Raw genomic sequence first — 25121 nt, 5'->3', positions numbered from 1 at the left:
GTTGCAGTAAACAGTAGTTTCGTTTTGACTGTGCGCGCGTCGGCTGCGTGCTTTCACAAATGCATAGTCGCCATTCATGATCGCGTCGATAGTGACCGCGGTTTCGTGCACACTTGTTGCAGCATTTCGTTTTGACTTGACGCGTGGGTCGGCCGCCTGCTATCTGAATTGCAAGGTCGCCGTCCATGATCGCATCAATAACGGCCGTGGTTTCGGCAACCAGTAGTTTCGCTTTGACTCAGTGCAAAGCTGTCGAAGATGAAGAGCACCGGCTAGATTGCGATAGACTGACAATTTGTTGGTGACCAGCTCACTAGCGAAAAAATAATCAGTATGAGAGCGCTGTAGTGAAAAGTGTGTCTCAGATGAAGACCCGCGCCGCATCCGCGCTGCGAAGGATGTCGCGAGGCCTTTGCCGCTGCTAGCTCTAATCAGTCATGAGATGACGAGAATTTCAGTTTCCACACTGCTCTTGTGCGAAATAGAAGCAAGACTTGCTGATTCATTCAGTTAATAAAAGTGTGTTGACGTAGTCAGCATTCATTTATTGTTTTCTTGATACCCTGGATAATTCGACATTCGGTTAATTTGGACCACCTTTTTAATTCGGTTTATTCGGGGGGGGGGTTCCGTGGAGCTTCATGGAGCTTAGCAGGGTTCCCTGGAATGAATATGTTTGAGAACCCCTGTACTAAATTATACTTCCTTGGAAATGTAAGTTTACGTTGAATTACATTTCAGTATGGTTGTTTGATACGTATGAGTAAATAACTTGCAGTTTTTAAGAAAAAGGTGTTTCCAGGCGCTCCAAAGTTTGACAACCTGCTTCGGTAACTGTGAATATCTTTGTAGCTTACCATGTCTGATTGTTGTTTTGGTTATCATCATTGCTCTTCACACTTTTGTTTGGATAGCTTCATAGCTAACGTCAGTCTCCCCACTCTCTCCTTTCAGATGGTGTTCACCAACGGCAACAGCAAGGACTTCCTGCAGTCATTCAGCTTCCCCTTCTTCACTGTGAGCAACCTCGGACTAGAGCAGCCCATCTTTGGCGCAAACTACATCAAGGGCACCGTCAAGGCCGAGCAGAATGGTGGGCACATTGGGCTCCGGCCACTACCCCTGTTGTACGCTGGTCGTGTTGATCTCGGCCAGGACAGAGTCTATTTGCCTCCTAGGCAATGTTGCACACTTGGGCCGGTATTTTATAGCGATGCCTTTCCGGATGCTAATGCCTTTTCGCATTTTTCGCACTTGGTCAGTGGTCAGAGCGACGGTCCGCTCACGTTATCAACGGGATCAGCCGGTTGTGAGCGGTGTATGATAAGACTAGTATAGAATAAGGCATAAGGCATCACTACAAAAAACTGGCCTTGGGCAGGCCACAACGCACTGCTTGCGCTTGCTACCAAAATACAGTACATTCGACTCCTGTTTATTCGACCCTTGTGGGACCACAACATCTGGTCGAATTATCCCGAAGGTTATATCAACGAATGGTGGAAAAGTGAATGAATTCAAATATTATTTACTTATTTATTTTCATACTCTCAATCAGCCAAATGCATTACAGAGAGGAGGGCAAGAACTGATATACGCAAGTGTCCGCAGCTGTCTGGGATGTTCTTGGTTTTAGAGATGGCAGTGGTGGAGGCAGGCAGTTTCAGTCTTCCGAGGTTCTTGGTACGAACGAGTTCAAGTAAATTTTGGTGCATCAAGGGGTACACCAACTTTTGGGGAATAGTCAGTGCGAGACGATACGTGCGATGGCTGATGCTCGAGGCAGTCCGCAATGCATTTCTGCTTCTTGTTCTCGAAGCGTGAATCCACCGTCATGCACCAACAAGCGACGACACCTTTACACACTGCTTGAGCATTCAACTTAAAGGAAAAGTAAAGTAAAACAGCTTCACGCCTAGGGATGCAGTAACAGCTGTATGCTGAATTCGTTCTTTTCATGTTTCCAAGCTGCATGCATAAGGGGACATTGGTTGGGCTCAAATTAACCAGAACAGCATACCTTCACATTCAAAAGTTTAGTGCAGGGATGGAAGAGCTGCGCCAAGCCTTTGCCAAATGAAACATAAAAACGCGAGCCCCCTTCGGTTGATACTGTCTCGGTAGATATACTGAAACCAAAACGTAAGGCACGTTGTCATCATCAACTTAACGGAAGTCAACAGAGTGGCCACAACCAGTGATAAAACTGATGCCATACTCTATTCGCTGTTTTCATGCTTTTGTTGCAATTCTCCAGTGGATGTTTCAATGTACTGCCACTGTTCTGGCCGTTTGTGCTACTGTACAGTATCCCTCGTACAACTTAGTGTGGCACAGACGAGCTCACTCAAGGAGGATGACGGATCAAAAAGAAGCCTCCAATAATCTCCGGTCGCATATTTTTTTGCATAGTTGTTGGCAGTGCAACTCTAAAATATGTCTCGTGGTATAGCTATCCAGCTGCTAACATATAATTTGCCTATTTATGAATGGGGACCTTTTTCGCAACCCTGTAAGATCGGAAAAGCAAATTTCATGCCTTTCATGGCACAGTGAAGCAGAAGAAATTGTGCACAAGAGAAAAAAAAACCTATGGGCACCTTCCTTGTCACTTCGGTTTAATCGTGTGCAACCTTGAACATGGTCTTGTTGACGTGCTTTTTAGTTCTGTGATCTTTTCTTTCTTGCTCACTTGAAGCTCACTGAATAGGCAGCGCTTATTGCGAGTCTAAATCGTAGAAGTGGCTTTATAACACACAATATACATGCAGGGAACGCCATACTATTCGAAATTCATTAACCTCAACACTGTAGGAAACACACAACACTGTAGGAAAAGTTGTACAAATAAACTTCGATATAATGAAGTTGGTAAGATCGGCAATTTGCTTAGTTATATCGAAATTTTGGGATATTGAAATTCAATCTTTTATTCAACTAAGCACAGTTGCCAATGGATTTTTCTTGCGCGAAAGGGGACGCAAAATTTTCCGCATTATCGGGCAATTAAAAAACCAAATTTCAATGAGAAAAAGATTCATTTTGTTCAACTTGAGAATCTGCAAGAGAACATACCATATTTAATTGAATCTAACGCGTAATTTTTTTCCGATAAAACAGGTTCAAAAATCGTCTACTGTCTTCATGTTCTCTGCGTCTGTTCTATCAGCATGAAGTACCGAGTTCATCATGATGCCGCTAAAACGAAAAGTGATCATGTCTGTAGAGACGGATGGAAATCGGGCCGCATCGCGGGCGTTCGGAGGATCCGAAACTTGCGTGCGGGACTGGCGTAAACAGGAGAGGATTTTTGCCAGCAAAGCAATGCGGAACGGTTTCAGTGGACCGAAGCAGGATGTAATCTGCGACGATCCACTTCGGTGATACTGTCACGTAGTAGTGACGGTAAATAAAACAGTCGCAAAACTGTGTATGACGAAACTCGTTGTTTATTGGGCGAACCTGTGCCCACAAAAGCAAGCTACACTCAAAGCACAACGATAGCGGCGAACACAGTCGGCGATCGTTGAAAATCTGATCAGCGGCGAAACGCGTCGGCTTTTATACTCGAGTCATCGAAGGTTCCAGATTAATCCCTGATGCCCGCGGGTCTTCCAGAAAGTTCTAGACAATTCGCGTCGGTCATACAATCAGATAGCATAAGCGTCGGTGAAAACAGGCAATGGAAAGAAGCATCGATAACGTTCTAGAAACTTCCGATATAGGTGCGTCCTGCGCCGAGCAACAACGTTTAACATTTGTTAGCCGGTGGAAAGCGGCCATCGGCGAAAGATAAACATGTATACGTGTCAATACGATTGCCTTGGTGCTATGTTGAAAGCAGTCTGCGACGGGGAAAGTCCGCCGTGCGCCTTGTTTTTGCTGCTTATAGGTCACTTTGAAACAAAAGGCATGATAGCAGGAAGGTCAATTCGCTCGCCGCACTTCGTCACTCCAGCGTTTTGACAGTTCGTTTCCGCAGTCAACGAGCGAGATGTGTTCATGTTTGCTTGTGCGCGCGTGACACCGTGCTTGTTAATTTATTTAGTAAGTGAATGTTTCCAAGTTTATACGGCCGATAAAACTGCTATCCTTACTTCGTATTTGTTTACTAATTGGCTATCGCATTCGATGCTTCTTCTTTCTGGCGAAACTTCAACTTTTTTTATTTATCGCAACTTCAGTGTATTGGGAGGAAATCTGTTTTTCCAAATGAGAGAAAGTTGTATTTCTGTTTGAAAGCATGAGGTGCGCCGTACTGAAAAGGACGTTTTTTTTTTCGGTCATCACGGAAAACAGGTGCACGTTATAATCGAGGGCGCATTAGAATTGAGTCAATACGGTAGTTTCATGCCGTGTCAACGATATCTTCACATCAGTGCTATAAACCGAAGCCAGCCAAGCTTTCGCACCCCCTCCGCCCCCGTGGCTGATAGTGTCGCCCGCAGTGGGATGATACTATTATGAAAAGGGCCGGCAGCGGGGAGCGAATGCTTCGTTCTGCTTCTCGCTTCACCGCGCCTCTAAAACTCGCGATTATGAAACCGCTAGTACTAAATGTGCAGGAAGACGGTTCACATGATGTCACGCCCACTCTTTGCACACATGGCAGATCACCTCTGCGTATGATCACCGCTGCGTATGCGTGCAGCACAGCCATGAGTAGCCCAGGTCGTGCTAAAAAAGGTGATGAATGCCAATCTGTCCCCCACTTCCTCCCCTCCCCTCACATACACTTGATCGTTTTGCCGCCAGCTCGCTCTACTCCCCCCTTAGCTTGCGTGGGCAGACGGTGATCATCGAGCCACCATCCTTCTCGGCTCACCCTCGCATGCTTTCACTTGCACCTAAAGCAGAAGCACACGGGGCGCGACGATAGTATCTTACCACGCTTGGACTTTATATGGAACATGACTCTGCTCTGCTTCGGCGTCACTCTTGGTCGGGCGGATACAATTTGAGAGGTGCGTTCATAAGCAGTCACTTGTAATTCAACCATGTGACTGTCTATGTCCACTGAAGATTTTAGTTATTGTCTTAGTATTCCTTTGCAGTGGCAGTGAAATTTCGTTATATTGAAATAGTGTATAAACACCCTTCGTTATATTGAACTTTCTAAATACATGGTGTCCTATGGACAAGAGGCTATAAAAAGTTACGTACTTCATTATACGTAGGAAATTTTATTATAATGAAGGTCGTTATGTCCAAATTTAGCTGTGTTTGTAACAGATGAAGTGGTTATTCCGTATAAGGCATTGCAGCTCAAGAACAACTGCACTGCAAAACATGCGGAGTGACTTGTCACTGCATTGTTTCTGCTGTGTTGCCTGCTGAGTATGGAATGGAATGTAGGTGTCATTGCTTATTTCACACGTGGGCCAAGAAAGGTGTGCCATATTCTTGTCACTTAATCGTCATTTTTGGGGATTCCATAAATTTCACGTGACCAGCTCGAGGGGCATTGGCATCTACAAGCAATGGCATTCTGGCACATTGCAAAAATGCAGCCACCCATCCACGCGTCCACCGCTTGTCACGCGAAATAAAAAAAATAAAAAGTGAGTGTCCAAGAATACAGCCCAAGATTATCAACACGTTGCTCCCACCATCACGAATATTGTTAGGCATTGTATTTTCATTGACAGTGTGTGGCACTGTGTTGACAGTTCTGCTGGGCTCGTGAGGCATGAAGTGATGTAGCTAATGCTAAAGGTGTGTTGCTAAGCTATCGTAGCTCAGAGTTGGGAGCCTTCAATTGCTTTCGCAGCAGCAGCTCAAGTGAGAAAGGGTTCTTCCGGCTCCTTGATGTTTCAGACTATTGTCCTATGCTCTCGTAAAACAGTTTGTACTATTCTTCTGGCAATGGCACCATTTAATTGCTGTTGTTTCTTTGTCTGAATGGGCTTCCTGGGGTAGCAGCTGTGATGGATAACTTGAGCGAGCACCGATTCCATTAGCCTGTATGGTGCCAGAAATTGTGTAATGACAGCTAAACTAGTAATTGTAATAGTTAAATGTGACCCATTAATTTAAATGAAGCAGAGCTAAAGTAAAACCTGAGATATACAGTAAAACCATTAATTCCACCCTCGTTAATTTGCAAAATCATTTAATTTGGACTTGTCCACTGGTCCCGGCACACCATATGCATTATTTAATATCGCCAAACCCTGGGTAATTTGGACGTATTTGGCTGCACAGTGGTTAATTCGGATAACCCTCAGAGAGTGGCAAGCGTGGAACACTACAAATGTGCTCCGCGAAAGAACAATAAAGAGCACTAACATCCAACCGAAATGAAGCGGCAGAGCCCGCATCCCCATACTGATCAATAAAAATCACACAGGAACAACGGGATCAATGTTTCATGCCAATTTGTGCCTTTTTAGCTTTTATTCTTGCATTTACTGCAGCCTGTAACACTACGTTGGCCGCATGCTTTCAGAACTGGGTGGTTGCCATCGGTGATCGTGTCGACAGTGACCGCGATTTCGTCTGCAATGCTTGTGGTCAACAGTATATAAAGTTTTGTCTTGAATCAATGCACGTTGACCTCGTGCCTTCAGAACTACGTAGTCAACGTGTGATTACGTCAATAGTGATCACGGTATAGCGAAACCTCTATACTATGAACACCACATTAACGAACTTTTCAGATGAACAATATTTTCGGAAATCCCCTGCTGACTGCTTACAGCTTCAATGGAAAAATATTTCACTACAATCGACTTCCGCTATTTCGACCTTGACGGGACCGATGAAATAGATCAAATTATCCATCGGGTCGAATTAAACAAGACGCAGGAAAAATGCTAGAACACACCGCTGGTCCATTTGGCTGTATTTGGCCGATTTTAGCATGCCCCCAAGCCAAGCGCACACGAACTTTCCACTTGTCCAAAGTAGCAAACTAATGTAGAAATGACAATAAAGATCCTAAGCAAAGTAGAAACCTAACGTGCACATAATTTTTTTAGCAAGAAAAATTATCGCACAATGGTGGCCTGTTTCTTAAAGTAAATTTCACCGCATGGTCCTTTTTTTTTTTGTTAGCTTCACTGCAATACATGTTATATGGCAAAGCATACGACTGTTTCGAAGGCAGTTTGGGTTTTGCTTTTGTGTCCGCATGCACCGCACAGGCAATTTCCGGCCCACTTTTCTTTAAAAAAAGAAGCGCACATTAGAATCGGGTAAAAAGTGTAATAGAACATTGAGAGGTACTGTTGTGGCTTGAAAATCTTCCTCAGGTGGGCCAAAAATGGCCGTTTTTGACGAGAGGTGACGTGTGTTCAACGCATTCACTGTCCCCTAAGCTCTGCCAAGACAGACACTGCCACTAAAGGGGTCGGGGTCACAATCGTGGTTAGGCATGTGCGTGCTGACTGGTCAAGTTTCAATTATCCAGTGAAGTTCAATTTTAGGATTGAAATAACGAAAGCTTGGGCTCATAGAAATTCATGGGTTCTGGCTGGGACCTGCAGCCATGATCTCGCAGAAAAATTGAATGAACAGGAGTCGAAATAATGAAAGTCTACTTTACTATGAACTTCAGAATAGTAAACCTTTCAGAATAATGATCGTTATTCAGCTTCCGTGTCATGTTAAGAATCCCTCAGTACTACCAATTACTGAAATCTTATTCATTCTTATTATAATTATTAAAAACTTATTCCAAGATCTAGGGATTCTTCCATTTCTCTATATCCTTCATGGCAGCGGGAACAGCAGGCTAGCTGGCGACAAGGCGTGGAAAGCGGACCTCGTGGCGCATGGGTGCGCAAAGCCAGAGACAGCGCCGAAGGAGAAAACTTCGAAGGGGATTGTTTTTTCTATTGAGAACGAGCCGACGCATAAGGTTTTGTGAGCGCACGCTCTTCCGAGCGTGCGCTCACACGCCTAGATAGATATGATGAGCCTGCTGGTGTCTATGACGATAAGGAATAGTGTTCTCAAATACCTCACGCACCCGGTATACTCTTTAGGTGGGGACACTTCTTGGCTTGCTTGCGAGACACGATCGACCAGATCAAGTAGCAACGGCGCGCGTCCATCGTCCCGGTGACGGCAGCAAATACCTATTGGCGGGACAGCGCAACCTCAGTTAGAACGCAGGCGAGAGCTTGCGCAGACAAGAAAGATGCCTAGTGGTAGAACGCCCGCCTCGGCTGCGGGAGGTTGTGGGTTCGATTCCCACCGCCGCCGGGCACCCACTGGTTCAAAAGGGTACAAGCGTACCCCGGCCTGGCGTTCGGCTTCCTTCAGGGGTGATACGCTTGGGAAAGGAGCCTGCGCCCTGAATTCCCGTCGAAACCAACGTGAGCACGGAAAACAAGTGATGTCTGGGCCGCTCCCATGGCGGTCATTTCCCATGTGGCGCCCCAAGCACCTATTGAGGTGGGGGCACCTTCGGGTTGAGGTCAAACACCCCTTTCCAAGCGTTCAGGTCCCATAACGGCCGAGCACCAGGCCGGGAGCGCGCTTGTACCTATTTTACCGGTAGGTACCCGGCGGCAGCACTTGCCTCCCACAGCCGCGGCGGATGCTCGTCTACAAGGCCGTCTGTGGTTGGACAAGAGGCGCCCAGAGACAAGAGCTGAAATATCTATTGGGCCCTCTTTCGAGATGTGGACCCCCACAACAGCCGAGCACCAGGCCAGGGGACATCTCTACCCATTACAAAAACCGATGGGTTCCCGGCGGCACCGGGATTTGAACTCGGTACCTCCCGTATACGAGGCGGATGCTCTACCGCTAGGCCATCGCTGCGGTTCGGCAGTCCCGGTGACGGCAGCAGATACCTATTGGCGGGACGACGCAACCTCAGTTAGAACGCAGGCGAGAGCTTGCGCAGACAAAAAAGATGCTGATAACACGAGCAACCGAAATTAATCCGGAGCCCTCCACTACGGCGTGCCTCATAATCAAAACTGGTTTTGGCACGTAAAACCGCAGAAAGAAGAAGAACACGAGCAACCAAAAAAGAACAGCGTCTGCACGCAGCGCCGCAGCGCTGTATTGGCTCCGTCGAAGCGCTGCCATCTTCCCCACGCTCTCTCCTAACCACGGTGATCTACTTTCGCACGTCACTCGCTCATTTCGGATTTCCCGCGAAGTGCCAGTTTAGCAACCATAGAGAAAACCTTTTCTTTCTTGAAGTTGTACCGTCCCGCCGATAGGTATCCGCTGCTGTCACCGGGCTAGTGGACGCGTGCAGTTGCTACAACCTTTGTCCATAAAGTTCCGAGACTGAGTCAATTAAAAAAATGCATTAAACATTGAAATAATTTGTGCAGCACCTCTTCAAAATAGTTTCCCTTGCAGCCTATACACAGCTTCCAACGCTTCTTGAGATCTTGGAAACATTTGGAAAATGCATCTTTTGGCAGAGCTGTCAGATCCTTTGTCATGACGGCGTCTTGAATGGCCTCCACGCTCCCCATCCAGTGACCTTTTAAGGCTCTTTTCACACGAGGAAACAGGAAAAAATCGCATGGAGAGAGGTCAGGCGAGTATGGCGGATGAGGAAGTACAGTAATGCTGTGCTTGGCGAGAAATTTTGTCACGCTGAGAGCAGTGTGCGGCCTTGCGTTATTGTCATGGAACAATAAGAACAAATAAGGCTGTCATGGAACAAACAAACAATAATTGAATTCAACTTCCACCACTAATTCTTTCAAATAATCATTCTTCCGTCTAGTGAATTGTGACTAAAGGTGCTTGGACATAGTGGTTAAGGATGCCTCAACATTATTTATTCATATACCCTAAGGGCCCTTGCGGGCATTAAATAGGCGGGGTGATTTTAATACATTGGAGTTACGTTCACAAACTAAAAATAAAAAGCACAAGTTCGCTTGCAACATGAAGATACAATACAGTGCAATGTACAGTGTAGACCGCGTATAACGTAAGTCGCCGGAGTTGCGAATATCCACACTATAAGCGGTACCGCACTATAACCAAAACAACTATTTTATTGCAATAATGGACACTCCAGGCACATTTCTGCCGTCGCTGTCACCGTGCTCTAGGTTGTGTATTCGCTTATTAAATAAATTAACAAGCACGGTGTCACGCGCACACAAGCAAACATGAACACATCTTGCTCGTTCACCGCGGAAACGAACTGTCAAAACGCTCGAGTGACGAAGCGCGGCGAGCGAATTGACCCACGTGCTATCATGCCTCTCGCTTCAACACGACCTATAAGCGGCGAAAACACGGCACGTGGTGGACTTTCCCCTTCGCAGATTGCTTTCAAGATAGGGCCAACGCGATTGTATTGCTGAAGTGGATCGTTGCAGATTACATCCTGCTTCGGTCAACTGAAACTTCTGCATTGCTTTGCTGGCGAAAATCCTCTCCTTCTGTTTGTGTCAGTCCCGAATGCAAGTTTCGGATTCTCCGAACACCCATGATGCGGCCCGATTTCCATTCGTCTCCGCACACATGATCACTTTCCTTTTAAATGCAGGATCATGATGAACTTGGTACTTCATGCTGATAAAGCAGACGCAGAGAATGTGAAGACAGACAGTAGACTATTGCCTAAGCACGTGTACTGCAGCACATGGAGGAGGTAGCTAGGCTCGACGCGCGTGCGAGGCGGCCATTTTGAAATGCCGACGGCTATATGGTGACGCAGATTTAGGGTCGTACTCGATTTTAATGCGCACACAATTTTTGGACCTGTTTTATTGGAAAAAAGTGCGCATTGGATTCAAGTAAATATGGTATTTGTGGCTTGAGGGAAGCATTCGCCATCTCTGCTGACTTCCGTACTCCCAGGCAGCCGCACTGTAACCGGTATTTCGTTTCCCGCAACTGCACTATAAGCGATACGTGTATACATGGAGTACTATGGGAAAATTTACGGGAGTCTGAAAAGACTGTATATTTGGTCCTGCACTATAAGCGGTTACCGTATTTACTCGCATAATGATCGCACTTTTTTTTTTTTAAATTGACGCAAATTTCGGGGTGCGATCATTACGCGGGGTAAATTTTCCGCGAAATAATATTTTGAGCACCGAAAACGCAAACAAGTCGCGTATCAGAATTCTTACGGTAGCTATCATGAACATAACCAAAATAAAAGTAGAGTAAGGCTTACCTTTGTAATAAACGCACACATTACGCAGGAACTACATGCATTGCATATTGCCCTTTAATTTTTTTCATTCACTGACCCCCTAACTTTCATTCAGAGTCTGAAGCATCACTGGCGTCAGTGTCGTCGCCGCTCGATTCCTTGTCAGAACCGGCAGTGTCATCGCAGTCCCACAGAAGGTTATCTTCCGTTCCGTCGAGCGCGTTTGATATGCCTGTCTTCTTGAAGCTGTTGGCGACCACCTCGTCGGAGATGCTACTCCACGCTTCGACAATCCATGAGCAGAGGACTTCCACGGACGGTCTCCTGATTTTCCTGCTTGATGTGAAATCATGGTCGCCCGCCGCCATCCACTCTGCGTACAGCCTCCGAACGTTGTCCTTGAACGGTTTGTTCAGTGATACGTCCAGAGGCTGTAGCAGCGACGTTAGACCCCCAGGGATCACTGCAAGCTCCGTGCGCCGCTCCTTAAGTTCAACACGGACACTGTCGACAAGATGGCCTCGAAAGCTATCCAGCACAAGCTGTGAAGGAAGCAGAAGCGCTCCTGCTCTTCGTCCCCAGACCGTTCTAATCCAGTCTACCATGATTTCCGCCGTCATACACCCTTTCTCTTGAGCGCGGATGTGGATCCCACGTGGAAACTTTCCCTTCGGAATAGTTTTCCGCTTTAGAATAACATATGGCGGCAGCTTCCGCCCGTCTGCCGTCACTGCGAGCATCACGGTGCATCGCTGCTTCTCCGCACCACACGTTTTTACAAGGACACTACGAGCACCTTTTTCGTTGACGGTAGTGCTTCGAGGCATGTCGAATGTCAAAGGTGTTTGGTCCACGTTGCCTATTTGTGACAACAGGAAGCTGTTCTTCTCGCGTATTCTCGTCACAAATCTGTGGAAGTCGATGACTTTGTCTTCGTACGCGGATGGGAGTCGCTGGCACAACGACGTCCGCCGCCTCAGTGATAGTCCGTTTCGCCGCATGAAGCGTGTCGTCCAGCCGGAACTAGCGCGGAAGTCCTTTGTGGCAATTCCCAGCCTCCGGGAAATTGTGCGTGCCTGCGTCTGTATCATTTCTAACGACACTGCACAACCGTCTTTGCGCATGTCCTTCACGTATTCTAGGACTGCCTTCTCAACGTGAGGGAACTTGCCAGTTTTCGGTCCGCGGAAAGCCCAGCGCGTGCTGTTGGTAGCCATGAGCTTCTCACGCTGATTTTTCCAGTACCTAATTCTGATTTCGTCGACGCCGAAATGCCTGCCGGCAGCGCGGTTGCCGTGCTCGAGCGCGTAATCAACCGCCTTCAGCTTAAACGCGGCAGTGAAACTCGCGTATCGCCCCATCGTGAACCGGCACTCCAACAAGCAACACCAAAGCACGCCACCACGCTACGGAATGGTGAAAAGACGCGGCTTTTTCAGGAATTATGGGAACACGTCGGCAGCTTGTTGCTGCGGGATGACAACAAGTCAACCAACAGGCGGCTGCCGCTGTAACACTGCGGGATATCAAAACCACGTGATCAAAACAAACATGGCGGCTGACGGAGCTAAGCGATCGCGTTTTTCCTCGTGAGTCATGGAGGTCATGAGTGCGTCACGCGCGTGAAAACAGTTTCTTCCGTCGAAATAATGAATTATTTCGTTTAAATCGGTAAATTTGCGGCAACAGCATAGCCATGTCCGCTTTTAGAGGACAGAAACAGAGATGGGCGCGTTCAGCTGCCACAGATGTAGAAACACATGGCAGGCATGTCGTGAAAACTACGGCATTTGTGTTTACTGCTATGCTAATACGGAACGTTTCCGCCAAGGGTTGGCAAAAATTGGGAATCTGTTTGGTGTGTGCAGTTCACTTGGTGAGTCTTGAAGAGTTATTTACGTAACGTTCGACAGATGGTAAACATGATGATCATCAGCTAGACTTGGCACACGACATATCGCTGCGGCAAGTTCGGGGTGCGATCATTACGCGGGGAAAAAAAAATCGAATTTTTACGACAAAATTTAGGGGTGCGATCATTACGCGAGTGCGATCATTATGCGAGTAAATACGGTACATTATAAGTGGTCTATACTGTAATACAAAATACAGTATAGACCACTTATAACGTAACCGCTTATAGTGCAGGACCGGATATAGTGCAGTCTTTTCAGACTCCTGTTAATTTTCCCATAGCACTCTATGTATACATGTATTGCTTATAGTGCAGTTGCGGGAAACGAAAAACCGGTTACAATGCGGCCGCCTGGGAGTACGGAAGTCAGCGGAGACGGCGAACGCTCCCCTCAAACGGGCGCTCCAAGGAGTGCTCGAGGAAGAAAGAGAGACGAAGTGGAGGAGAAGGGCACGTGGTGCGAACGAACAGCCAGTGAGGCTGAAACCAGAATCTTGAGTGCAAGTCGGGAAATATCACGGCGCGCATAGCGAGCGAGGGTCACGAAATTGCCAACGCCAGCCAACGCTCGCTTCAAGATAACGGCAGTAACGAAACTTTAGGGAGCGGGCGGCGCCGGCACAGCACGCACGGCGAGGGGCGCACGTGGAGACCGTGGAATGTGAGGGAGGAGGGCGACAGGGAAGCGGTTGTCGCCTCAGCAACTCCGCCGCTTCGGTGGTTCCCCTCGCCCTTCCTCGTAGCTCCCTCACTTTCGACTGTCACCGTGCGTGCCCGCCGCCATGCAGGCGCCGCCGCTTCAGCCGGCCCGGTGCCAGCTCCCCGAAGTTTCGTTTTCTACCGTTATTGGGAAGCGGGCGTTTGCCGGCGTGGGGGCAGTTTCGTTGGCCGGCCTGGGACAGCACTGCTGCTTCGCTCTGCGCCGTAGCCGCAGCGTGCAAGGTCAACACGTGACTTGAAAGTAGAGGAAGCATAAAGGAGAAAGAAGGGTTCACTGCCATTTTCTACGCGTGGCTACGTTTTTTTCTCATTCTTTTTTTTTTTGCGTTCGCGCGAGACATTGAGGGGTCTCTCCTAAGATTTTACTCTATGTCGGTGCCAGAGCAATGCCGGTCGGAGGCGCCACCGCGTGATTTGGTTCGAATTAACGAGATTCGACTGTAAATTGAATGCAAACATTCTAGCCGCATTCCTTGACTGTCGCATACGTGTGGCGGCTCGGTGCACATGTTTTGCATATGTGCGGGCCTTGAAAATTGTTGCTTTGGTTATAGTGTGGTACCGCTTATAGTGTGGATATTCACGACTCCGGTGACTTACGTTATAAGCGGTCTACACTGTACAACATATATATGACAGTACAAGTGTTAGGAATGGTGTGACATGACATTATACATATTATAAAAACAAGGCATCGGCTTGGAAGAGTCGAGCCTCAAGACTTCTTTAAATAAAAAGTTTTCAGGAAAATATAGCTTAATTACAACTTTACATTGAACAGGCGTTTTAATGCAATAACAAATGAGTCATGATCGCGCACAGTTACAACATCGCTTGGCAGCTGCGATAAATTCTATGATAAAGTGTAAGAAACAGTGCTGAGTTTCGAAGGTAGTTAGGGCGCGCAAACATGGATTGTATTTTATATACGTGATCCAAGCACAGAAAAATGAGATGGGCTGGTCTGATGTGTGAATGTATAAACGGCGAATCACTAAAATAAAGTCTGTGAAAGTGCGAGAGTAGCGCAATAAGGCTTCGCTTTTCTAGTGTGGGTAGATCCAATGAGGCTATGATAGCTGTCACACTATGGAAGCGTGACTATTTTCCTGTGATAAAGCACGCTGCTTCATGTTAAATGGTCCAAGTTTGTTGATTAGGTATAGCTGATTAGGGTTCCAAATAAGGGCGGCGTATTCTATTTTCGAGCAAACTAAGGTTACGTAGGCAAGAAGTTTGCAGACGGGTTGGCAGAGTGCAAGTTATGTTTAATAAGTCCTAGTGCTTTTGACGCCTTATTGGTTACTGCATCAACATGCGCATTCCATGAGAGGTTAGAAGAAAGATGCCTAAATGTGTTAGTGTAGATTCATTTTCGACTGCCACATTGTTAATTACGTAATAGTGCGGCTCGGGGATGCTAGACTTTGTAAATTTTATATACTTCATTTTTGAGACATTTATTTCCATCTGCCGTTGTTGGAAGCAGTGCGCTACAGTGCAGTCCACTTATAACGATATCGAGAAAAACGAGAAATCCGATCATTATACCCGATTATCGCTATATCTGGACTGCGAAAAAAAAAATGCCGAATATACCTTTGCAGTCCTGAAACCGAAACTGACACTTGCGATAAAAAAATCGACGTTGTAGAAAGTAGGCCGTGAAAAATGAAACTTTTATTCATACCTCTAAATAGCGTCTCAATCGTTAGGCATGCTGAAATAAAAATCTGCACTTGCTTTCGCGGAAGTTTCGGAGTCACAACCGCCGTGTGCATCACGTCCATCTGCTGCGCGAACACTGGCGGCTATAATTTAGCGCGCATGAATTCAATGAGCGACTCGATCGATAATGTTGCACTTTGGTTGAACCTCGGGGTCGGTGTCAAAGGCGGGCAGTTGTCAGTCTCGTTGTCACTGCTGCTGCTGTCATCGCCTCCGTCGCACAACGCCGCCGTCTGTGGCGACAACGATCGCCCCCGTCGGAGTTCTCTTCGCAGAACGAGGCAGCACTATTTTCACTCAGCTCCTCCATCGAAGCACCACCTATTTCATCGTCAGTAGCGACGTGCTCCCAGAGATCGGACACCACCGTGTTGGTTTCGCCCATGGGGTTTTCGTCGTGGCGCACGAAGCCCGCCTTTTCCGTTGATCGGCATGGACACTGCTTCTAGCCTTCATGATCGTGGTGCTCCCGTATTTCATAATCGTCATATCATCCACTGCGCGAGCTCGTACTTCAAGTCTTGCAAAATTTGCAGCTTCGTCTCGAGAGACGCAGCTTTGCGCTTTGACGGCGCACCTCCCGCTGCTTCCGCGGTGCATAGGCCGCGCAGGCGCCGCTTGCTTATCGCTTTCTCCCCCCTCTTGCAAAATTAGTTTCGTCTTAAGGGGTGCACCTGCCGCTGCTTCCGTTGAGAGAGAGCGCGGCAGGGAGCGCAGGCGCACCTCGCCAGAGGAGGCGTTGCCTTCGCTTATCGCCTTTCTTCCACCCTCTGCTCGCGCGACCGCCGGGGACGCGGGGGTGAAGCAGCTGGCGCCATCTTGTGCACGCTCACCAACTTGCGATGCTCTCCGGGGCTTTCGCAATCGGCGCGCAGGCGGGATGCGCTGCGCGGTAATGGTGGCAGATACGAATTCGCGTAGGCAAACTTTTCGCCCCGTCTCGGTTAAGGGCAACGTAGGAACGCAATTTTCACAATTATTCTGCATGAAAAGCACTGCCCAGAAGCAAAATTTCAATCGTTATATCCGATATGTGGTGAATAATATATCGTTATATACGTTTTTTTTTTCTCATAGCCCCAATGCATAAGTTGATACTCTTAGGTCAACTCATCGTTATAGCCGATATATCGTTATATGTGGTATCGTTATATGTGGACTGCACTGTATTTGATTGATGTCAGATTGCAGTGCACTCCCATCGCCAGTATTAGCAATCTGCCAGTGTACTACGCAATCGTTTGTGAATAGTCTGATTGGTGAAGACAAGTGGTTACTAGTATCGTTAACATAAATTAGAAACAAGATTGTCCCTAACACAGGGCCTTGTGGAACGTCTAATTTTACCTTTATTCATGAGGATAAAGTCTAAAATTTCTTAAAATTATCTTTGAATAAATTATCAATGCAAAACATTGTCTCATTCTAGGCCCATTGCAGTAGGCAGGCAGGTTCCTGTCTTGTATCTATTTGAGCCTCTTACAAAAAAAAAAAAGCCGGCACATCCCACGCCGTGTGGGAATTGATGTTATGCGAAGCAGAGTGCAGGGAGCCGACCAAGTTAACGGAATGACCATGAGAGCACCAAGACGTAGGCGACTGTTTCATGACCTACATGACATGCAGGTCATGACATTCATGTCATGACCTATCATTTATGTCCGAATTCATTTTAGTGGATTTTGAGTGTTAATATCTTTTCAAGGAATCATTGCCATTTTTGCTTAGTCGTGCTCATGACTATGACTGCTATTATCGTCCTTTAGTGTTTCCTTCACTTAGTACCCATGGGCGAACCCATTCCAGTTACATACCAAGTTAACGAAACGACCATGAGAGCACCAAGATGAAGCCGGCTGTTTCGTGACCTACATGACATTCATGTCATGATCTATCATTTATGTTCATCATATACTCTTGTCATACTATGCCAATTTTGGTACACACCAAGTTAACGAAATGACCGTGAGAGCACCAAGACGTAGACGGCTAGATAGATAGATAGATAGATACTGTCGAAGTGGCAAATGTTTGCCAAGAAGTGCTTCGCATTTAAAAACTGAAAACCATGCCTGATGCTGGATTAAACCTCGGCCTCTCAGCAGGACACCCCAGTGCTTTAGCAATTTAGCGCACTCACGCGCATAGATCTCTCATGCCGACACCATCTAGCTCTTTGACATGACAAGCACGGGCGTCACATTGTGTAGCAACAGCATTTGCTGGAGTAGAGCCACGTTGCACCAGTTTCTTTCAGGCCACAAACAATGCATGACTAGAACACGCAAGTAATGGCCAGCTTTACCACTGTCTTTTGTGTCTGTCAAAACGCATGCGTGATGATGTGTGCAGCAGCCATTGATATGTGTGAGATGATCATGTGCTTGAAGAAAGCAACGCTGCACATAGACTGATGTCTTCCTCTGTGTCTGCAGGGAACTGGACGGGTAAATGCGCCTTCAAGCTGAAGTTCATGAAGGGCGGCGCCATCGAGTTTGGCCAGGCCATGATGGAGGCCGGCAAGATCGGTGAGCACCGCCCCTCTGCTGCTCCACTGGACTGTTCTCATGGCTTCGAAAAGATGCGTGGAGTGTGCACTAAAATTTTATTAATGGGAAGTGCATGTGCAAACTGTTAAAGCTAGGGTAGTGCAGGTACTACTCAGTTATGCCACTGGGAAATTTAAAGAGAACAAAAGAAACAAATGCTAAAGAAAGCCACTTCTTGTATACAAAAAGAGAGAAATTATGATACAGCCAAAGCTCGATATAACGAAGTTGTACTTGCAGCGAAAAACTTCATTATATCGAGAATTTCATTATGTCAGGGTTTCGTTAATTCCATAAAAGATGGGAAAATAAATAAAAGCCCGCAGATCCCACGCCCTGTGCGAATCGATGTTATGCGAAGCAGTGTGCGGGAAGCCTACCAAGTTCACAAAACGACCATGAGAGCACTAAGACGTGGGTGTCTCTTTCATAACCTACATGACACGCATGTCATGATATTCATGTCATGACTCCTCAGGAGTCCTTTTAGCTACACCCAAGAGACCATCAACCTTTAGCCTTTCCTTCATTTAGTACCACATCCGAACCCATTCCATTGGTTTTGAGTGTTAATCTTTTTCGGTAAGTGATTCTCATTTTTGCTGAGTCATGGTCATGACTATGACTTCTACAATCATCTTTCAGTGATTCCTTCACTTAGTACCCACTTCAGACCCCATTCCAGTGGTTTTTGAGGGGTAATCTTTTTTTGCTGATTCATTGTCATTTATGCTGAGTCATGCTCATGACTGACTTCTACCAGCATTCTTTAGTGTTTCCTTCACTTAGGATCCACATCCGAACCCATTTCAGTGGTTCTTGAATAAAATTTTTTCACCGAGTCATTGTCTTGACCTACATGATACGCACATCATGACATTTATGTCATGACCTATCACTTATGTTCATAATACGTTCTTGTCATACTATGCCAATTTTGGTACCTACCAAGTTACGGAAGGACCATGACAGCACCAATACGTAGCAGCTGTTTCATGACCAACATGACACGCATGTCAGGACATTCATGTAATGACATACCATTACTATTCATCATATACTCTTGTCTAGTATGGCCCGTTTATTACATACCAAGTTGACGAAACGACCACGAGAGCACAAGGGACGTAGGCGTCTAGATAGATAGATAGATAGATAGATAGATAGATAGATAGATAGATAGTAGGTAGGTAGGTAGGTAGGTAGGTAGGTAGGTAGGTAGGTAGGTAGTTAGGTAGGTAGGGGTAGGTAGGTGGTAGGTGTAGGTAGGTAGGTAGGTAGGTAGGTAGGTAGGTAGGTAGGTAGGTAGTGGTAGGTAGGTAGGTGGTGAGGTAGGTAGGTAGGAGGTAGGTAGGTAGGTAGGTAGGTAGGTAGGTAGGTATTTAGGTAGGTAGGTAGGTAGGTATGTAGGTAAGGTAGGTAGGTAGGTAGGGTAGGTAGGTAGGTAGGTAGGTAGGTAGGTAGGTAGTGGTTGGTAGGTAGGTAGGTAGGTAGGTAGGTAGGTAGGTAGTAGGTAGGTAGGTAGGTAGTAGGTAGGTAGGTAGGTGGTAGTAGGTAGGTAGGTAGGTAGGTAGGTAGGTAGGTAGGTCAGGTAGGTAGGTAGGTAGGTAGGTAGGTAGGTAGGTAGGTAGGTAGGTAGGTAGGTAGGTAGGTAGGTAGGTAGTGAGGTAGGTAGGTAGGTAGGTAGGTAGGTGGTAGGGTAGGTAGGTAGGTAGGATAGGTAGGGTAGGTAGGTAGGTAGGTAGGTAGGTAGGTAGGTAGGTAGGTAGGGTAGGTAGGTAGGTAGGTAGGTGTAGGTAGGTAGGTAGGTAGGTAGGAGGTGGGTAGGTATGGTAGGTAGGTCGGTAGGTAGGTAGGTAGGTAGGGTAGGGTAGGTAGGTAGGATAGGTAGGTAGGTAGGGTAGGTAGGTAGTAGAGGTAGGTAGGTAGGTAGGTAGGGTAGGTAGGGTAGGTAGGTAGGTAGGTATGGTAGGTAGGTAGGTGGGTAGTAGGGTAGGTAGGTAGTTTAAAAATACATCCTCATTCTTGTACATCAGAGTCGCACGACGAAGCTTTGTTTTATTGCGATATGGACACTATCGCAATCGATGCTTCGCCTTTCGGCCGAAACTGCGACATTTTTTATATCTATTTAGTTGTGTTAGCTTGCAAATGAAGAGGCTCTTCATAACTTTACTATCTACAGTAACCTGGATACAACGAATTGACAAATTCCCGAATTTCGTTATATGCAGGTTTCTCACAAAAATTCGAAAAAGAAACACTTACCGTATTTACTCGATTCTAACGTGCCCTTAATTGTGACGCGCAACCCGTTTTCCATTTTCGTCGAGGCACTGATCCTTGGAATGTCACACCAGGTACCGATGCGTGGACGCGCGTCCGTGTTCGCACAAGCGCGAGGCATCGGAAACAAAGAGCGAGCGTCACGATTGCATCGTAGCGTCGTATAGTGTTGCAGCAGAACCCCGCTGTTACGTTCCCGGGTGCTGCGTTTTCCCAGCTGTTAGGAGTCGTTTTCGGCCGGTCCCGGCACGCTCCCATAGAACCCAATGCAATGGTAACCCTGCTGTTGCGTCCCAACTGTGGGACCGTTCAGCATGATACGTTGCGAACTGCCTCTCCGCGCCGGCCCGAGCGGCCATTTTGACTTTTCATGTCGCTTGGCTTGGTAGCTTGACGATGGCATTGTGCTGCCCAAAGTGCCGGGGGCGACAACTATGAGTATTTTCGGTTTCCGCAGCTAAACTATGGCCCTTGAGATCCGTATTTGCTATATAAAGGTGGTGTCTATGACACGTTGTGGCCCTAAAATGGTTTTGGCTCATAGATATTTTGTATAAGGTCCAAGGACGATAACACAGTCGCCGCACGCCGTTGCTGTATGTGCGAGTGAAAACGTGCGACCGCGTCGACTGCTCTAAATCGTGCGCAAGAAAAGCGGGAGGAAGCGCGCCTTCTTCCGTTGCGCTCGAGGCAGTGGCGAGGGAGTGAGGGGGGAGGGATAGCGGGCAGCGTTGTGCTCTGGTATCAACTGCGTATGCGCGGCGGCACACGGTCGCACGGGCCGTATCTTGAAAGTGATCTGCGTTGGGTAGAGTTTATAGCAGTGTAGGTGCGTCGGCGCTCGTAGCTTTGTGCGTGCTGTGTGTTCTCGGCGCTCAGTTACGTTGGAGCGATAGACAACAGCACGAAGGTCACTTCGCTCGCTCTCCAGCGGCGCTTCCACACGCCGCCAGCGTTTGACAGCGTTTGAGAGCGCGTGTCCGCGTTCATCGAGTGTGATATGTCACAGCGTGTACCGCGCGTCGGCAACATCAACCGGAAAAGGAGAGAGTGCCGGCTTGGCGGGCTAGGCCAGCTGCAGCAAGGCACAGGATCAGGCTTGATGACGGGAGGGGGAAAGGTCACACCCGCGGCGGCAAGATCGCTAGATCGAGGGATGCAGGCCCGCGTCGCAACGCACGGACGCAACTTCGCATTCCGTCGTGGCGGAGAAGGTGCTTCCGGTTGCTGCTCGCGCAATATGACGAAATTTGGGGCGAAATCTCTAGGTTGTCAGAGGGGAATATTCGTTATATCGAGGGGGTCTCCCGCTGCCACTTCGTTACGTAGAGGTCTCAAATACATGTGCTTCTATGGAGTAGCGGCGGGAATATAAAACTTCGTTAATCCAGGAATTCGTTATATGGAGGTTCGTTATAAACAAGTTAACTGTTAGGTTGCTGTGCTAAGCTGTGGCCACAGTCCACTCTGGTACCTAAGTGGGCTTGAGGTTATTGTAAGGACTGCCATGCACACTCGCAACTGCCACAGATAATAAACATTATGCTGCATTAAACTGGCACAGTAGTGTTATTAACTATTAGCTGATGCCTATTAACTAAGTGTGATAAACAATAAAACTGATTTTTGCAGCACTTTCAGCACCTGTCTGGGTATGGTTACGTTGTATACCAGTAATCTTTGGCCAGCATGGCCTCCTTACATGATGCCATCATCTACGGAGCTTCATACATCAGCAGGCATTGCATTCTTGGCTCGGGACATCCGTAGCGGCAATATGTGGGCACTACACAAACCTCCAGAAGGTAACACGAATCTCTGGTGGGCTGAAATACACATTATGCTACCAACTGGGCACATTCTCTGCATGCCTCAGTGAGGTCTCCAAATCATTTTGAGTGGCATTGTATATCAGCTCCAGGGGCACCGGTTGTTTAAAACCACTTTGATCAGTTCGTTTTTATATGGCCCTGTGTATTGTATATCAGGTGACACAGATTCCTGCCGTATAGTCAAAGAATTTAGATGAGGAGTGCCTTCGTCTTCAGGCAAGTGCTTGAATGTCCCGGGGGAGTCTCTAATCGTGTCCTGTATTTACCTCAATTTCTTGATTACTAAGGCTCTGTTCGCGATAATATTGATGCCTTAGAGATTCGCGAGCGCTAATCTATTATGATCTTTAGCTTAATTTAATATTTGCCTTTAGTATCCCTTTAAACTGAGAACTTTGTTGAAAAGCCAGTAAAATCAGCATCACTAATTCATTAGTTTCGAGAAAAAATCACTTCATTCTGTTCAACGGAAATTCTATTCATAAAAAAAAAAAAACATATTCCAGACCTCATACCATACTAGAACTGAGCTTGTAATCCGTGCTGGCATGCTACTTTGGTGTTGCCTTTTAATAAGAGTAGGCCATACTGTATGGCTTGATTTCTATGTACCTGAGTTACTGATAGCTTTCTACATTCTTGTTATACAATGCTTGGAGACTCCTTAGCAGGTGCATCACCGGTTTTCTTGCCCAAAATTGGTAAGCATTAATTTTATGAAAAACTTTCTGATTAGATTGAAATTAACTTTTTTTCTTAATTAAATTTGATTAGAAATGTGCTAGTCTGTTTTCACACACGCCTAGTTTTTCTTCAGTTTCGGTATTATGTGAAGTTTCTGGCTGAATGTGTTTCGGCCAACCCTGAATCACAGCAGTAAGGGTCATTTGTTGGTTTAGAGCAAGAACACAGGACGAGGAGGAGTTCGCACGCGACTCCCTTTATCTTTAGAAAGTATGCGCAGAGGGCAGACCTATTCAATATCTTTGGCTGCAGTAGTGTCACACGCACGTAAAGCAAATGAAATGTGAACTATGGTTCACATCGATGAGATCTGTCTGTACAAATTCCAAACGAAGCCTATACTGGCTTGGTGTGAAGCCCACTTCCAGTTTTGCTGCCTGGTGTTCCCCCCTATTGCTGAAAAATTTTACAAATATTTTTCTTTTCGTGGATTATGATATCTCAATGTGTTTTCCACATTTAGATAAGTAATTTGGTGTATTTATATGGTGCCATGCCGATAACATGGGCCTACTGCATTTGTGTCATGCAACTCCCACTTGACATCTGTGCCGCTTGCAGTGGTTTCTTGCCTGTGGTTACTCGTGGTTTGCGTTTGTGTCTGTGTTTGTTTATGTTTCTGTACAGAAGTGACCCTGTGGGACACATTGGGGGTTGGGTAGTGAATGGGGCATTGCTGAGTGCGTCTCCCCTCATTTGCAAAATGGCTGTGTCTCACCTGGCTGTCGCATCTAGCACTGCAGCGTCGCAGCATGCGGCTGGAATGGCTCCTCCCCATACTTCCCGCCTCGGGTCCGTACTACTGCCCCCCTCCGCCTGCAGACACGCCAGGACAGGGTGTCGACTACGGCTTCAACGTACCCTACAACGTGTTCCCGATGCACCTCCAGGTAAACTGGTTGAGTTTACTTATTTATTGAATTTTATTTGTTTTTAAAAAAATTGAAGTAGATCCCATGCACTGTGGGAATCGATGTTAGCAAAGCATTTTGCGGGAGCTGGCTACCCAGCATCGTTTCGGATTATGCAATGCGTTCCCAGGTTAGATCGACATTTGTGTAAGACAAACGGTATGTGTCTGATGCAAGCTGTTCGACGTGACATATGACATACCATACCGATTGTTGTGTTCTGCATACGTACTGGATGATGGAAGCGGAGAGAAATGATTTTGATGTCATCATGTATACAACTGTACATACTATCATGTACATAACTGTCCTGGGGTGCATGTTAAAACACGATGGCGTTTGCACTCTGGCTAGAAACTTTTACATCTGTTCGACATCAATCATCAAGGCGGTACAGCATGCACAGTTCTACATAGGAGATGCTCTGAGAAAAGTACAGTGGAATATAATTGAACCGCTTATTCAACTGACAAGGTTTGTCCTCTCAAATTATTGTACAGTTGAACCCACCTTTACAATATTCAAGTGCCTCGAAAGGGGTTGATGAAAAAAATGCAAATAAGGGATGACGCAGCTTTGTAATAAAACTATATAGCTGGGTGGGCCAGTGCCCCCTCCTCACCACCTTCCTTCATCTTGATGCGGGTGTTGACTTAGAACTGTTAACTCTGCTTCCTGCACAATCATATGTACAAGCTAGGCTGTCGGCATTCATAATGGCATGCTATTACAACTGCAAAGAGGCCACCAGGCGGCAAGTGACATGCTAGCTATGATGCTTCGTGGGCCCCAAAAGAGTCTTTTTAAAAAATGCGAGAAGGTTGCCGGGCACCTCTCAGTTTGAGAAATCGAAAAAATTGCTGGGGCAAAATCGCCTTCACTGGCTTGCAGGAGAAACCCCATGTCCGTCAGCCTTGCTTGCCTTATGCGAAGCTTGCTGTCGTCCTTCTCCAAGGCATCCAGGTGCTCCAACGTAGCACCAGCGAAAATGAAGCCTTGGAAGGAGAATCATCTGCAGAGCGTCCAGCGAGGGCCTGCCCTACCGCGTCATTGCTTTCGTTGTCACTGTCGCTGTCGCTATCTGATGTAAGCACTTCGTGACGATCGCCTCATCAGTTAGAAGTACAGTAGCCTCATTAATTCCCGATTTCACGGGACCGAAAAAAAAATGGCGGATTGTGATTAGCGAGGGTATCCAGAAACAATAAGCAAATGCTTACTATGTCAACAAGCCTTTATTTAGTGAATGAATGGCAAATCCTGTTGTATTTTGCACAAAAGCAGAGCGAAAGGTGGAATTCTCGCCATCTCGTGACTCATGGCTCTTGCAGCGGCAAT

General features: G+C 46.8%; 1 protein-coding gene across 1 annotated transcript in view; it reads left to right on the top strand.

The window, feature by feature from the left end:
• LOC125945819 (WW domain-binding protein 2-like) overlaps window positions 1–25121 on the top strand; it is a 43337-nt gene that overhangs the window by 15814 nt on the left and 2402 nt on the right. Inside the window, exons 3-5 of the mRNA XM_049668117.1 lie at window positions 955–1093; window positions 17897–17989; window positions 23616–23762. Coding sequence (XP_049524074.1) covers window positions 955–1093; window positions 17897–17989; window positions 23616–23762 — 379 coding nt within the window. The remainder of the gene's footprint in view (window positions 1–954; window positions 1094–17896; window positions 17990–23615; window positions 23763–25121) is intronic.

The sequence above is a fragment of the Dermacentor silvarum genome, chromosome 5 (assembly GCF_013339745.2).
Source record: "Dermacentor silvarum isolate Dsil-2018 chromosome 5, BIME_Dsil_1.4, whole genome shotgun sequence".
NCBI classification, from domain to species: Eukaryota; Metazoa; Arthropoda; class Arachnida; order Ixodida; family Ixodidae; genus Dermacentor; species Dermacentor silvarum.
This window is presented reverse-complemented; position numbering and strand designations above follow the sequence as displayed.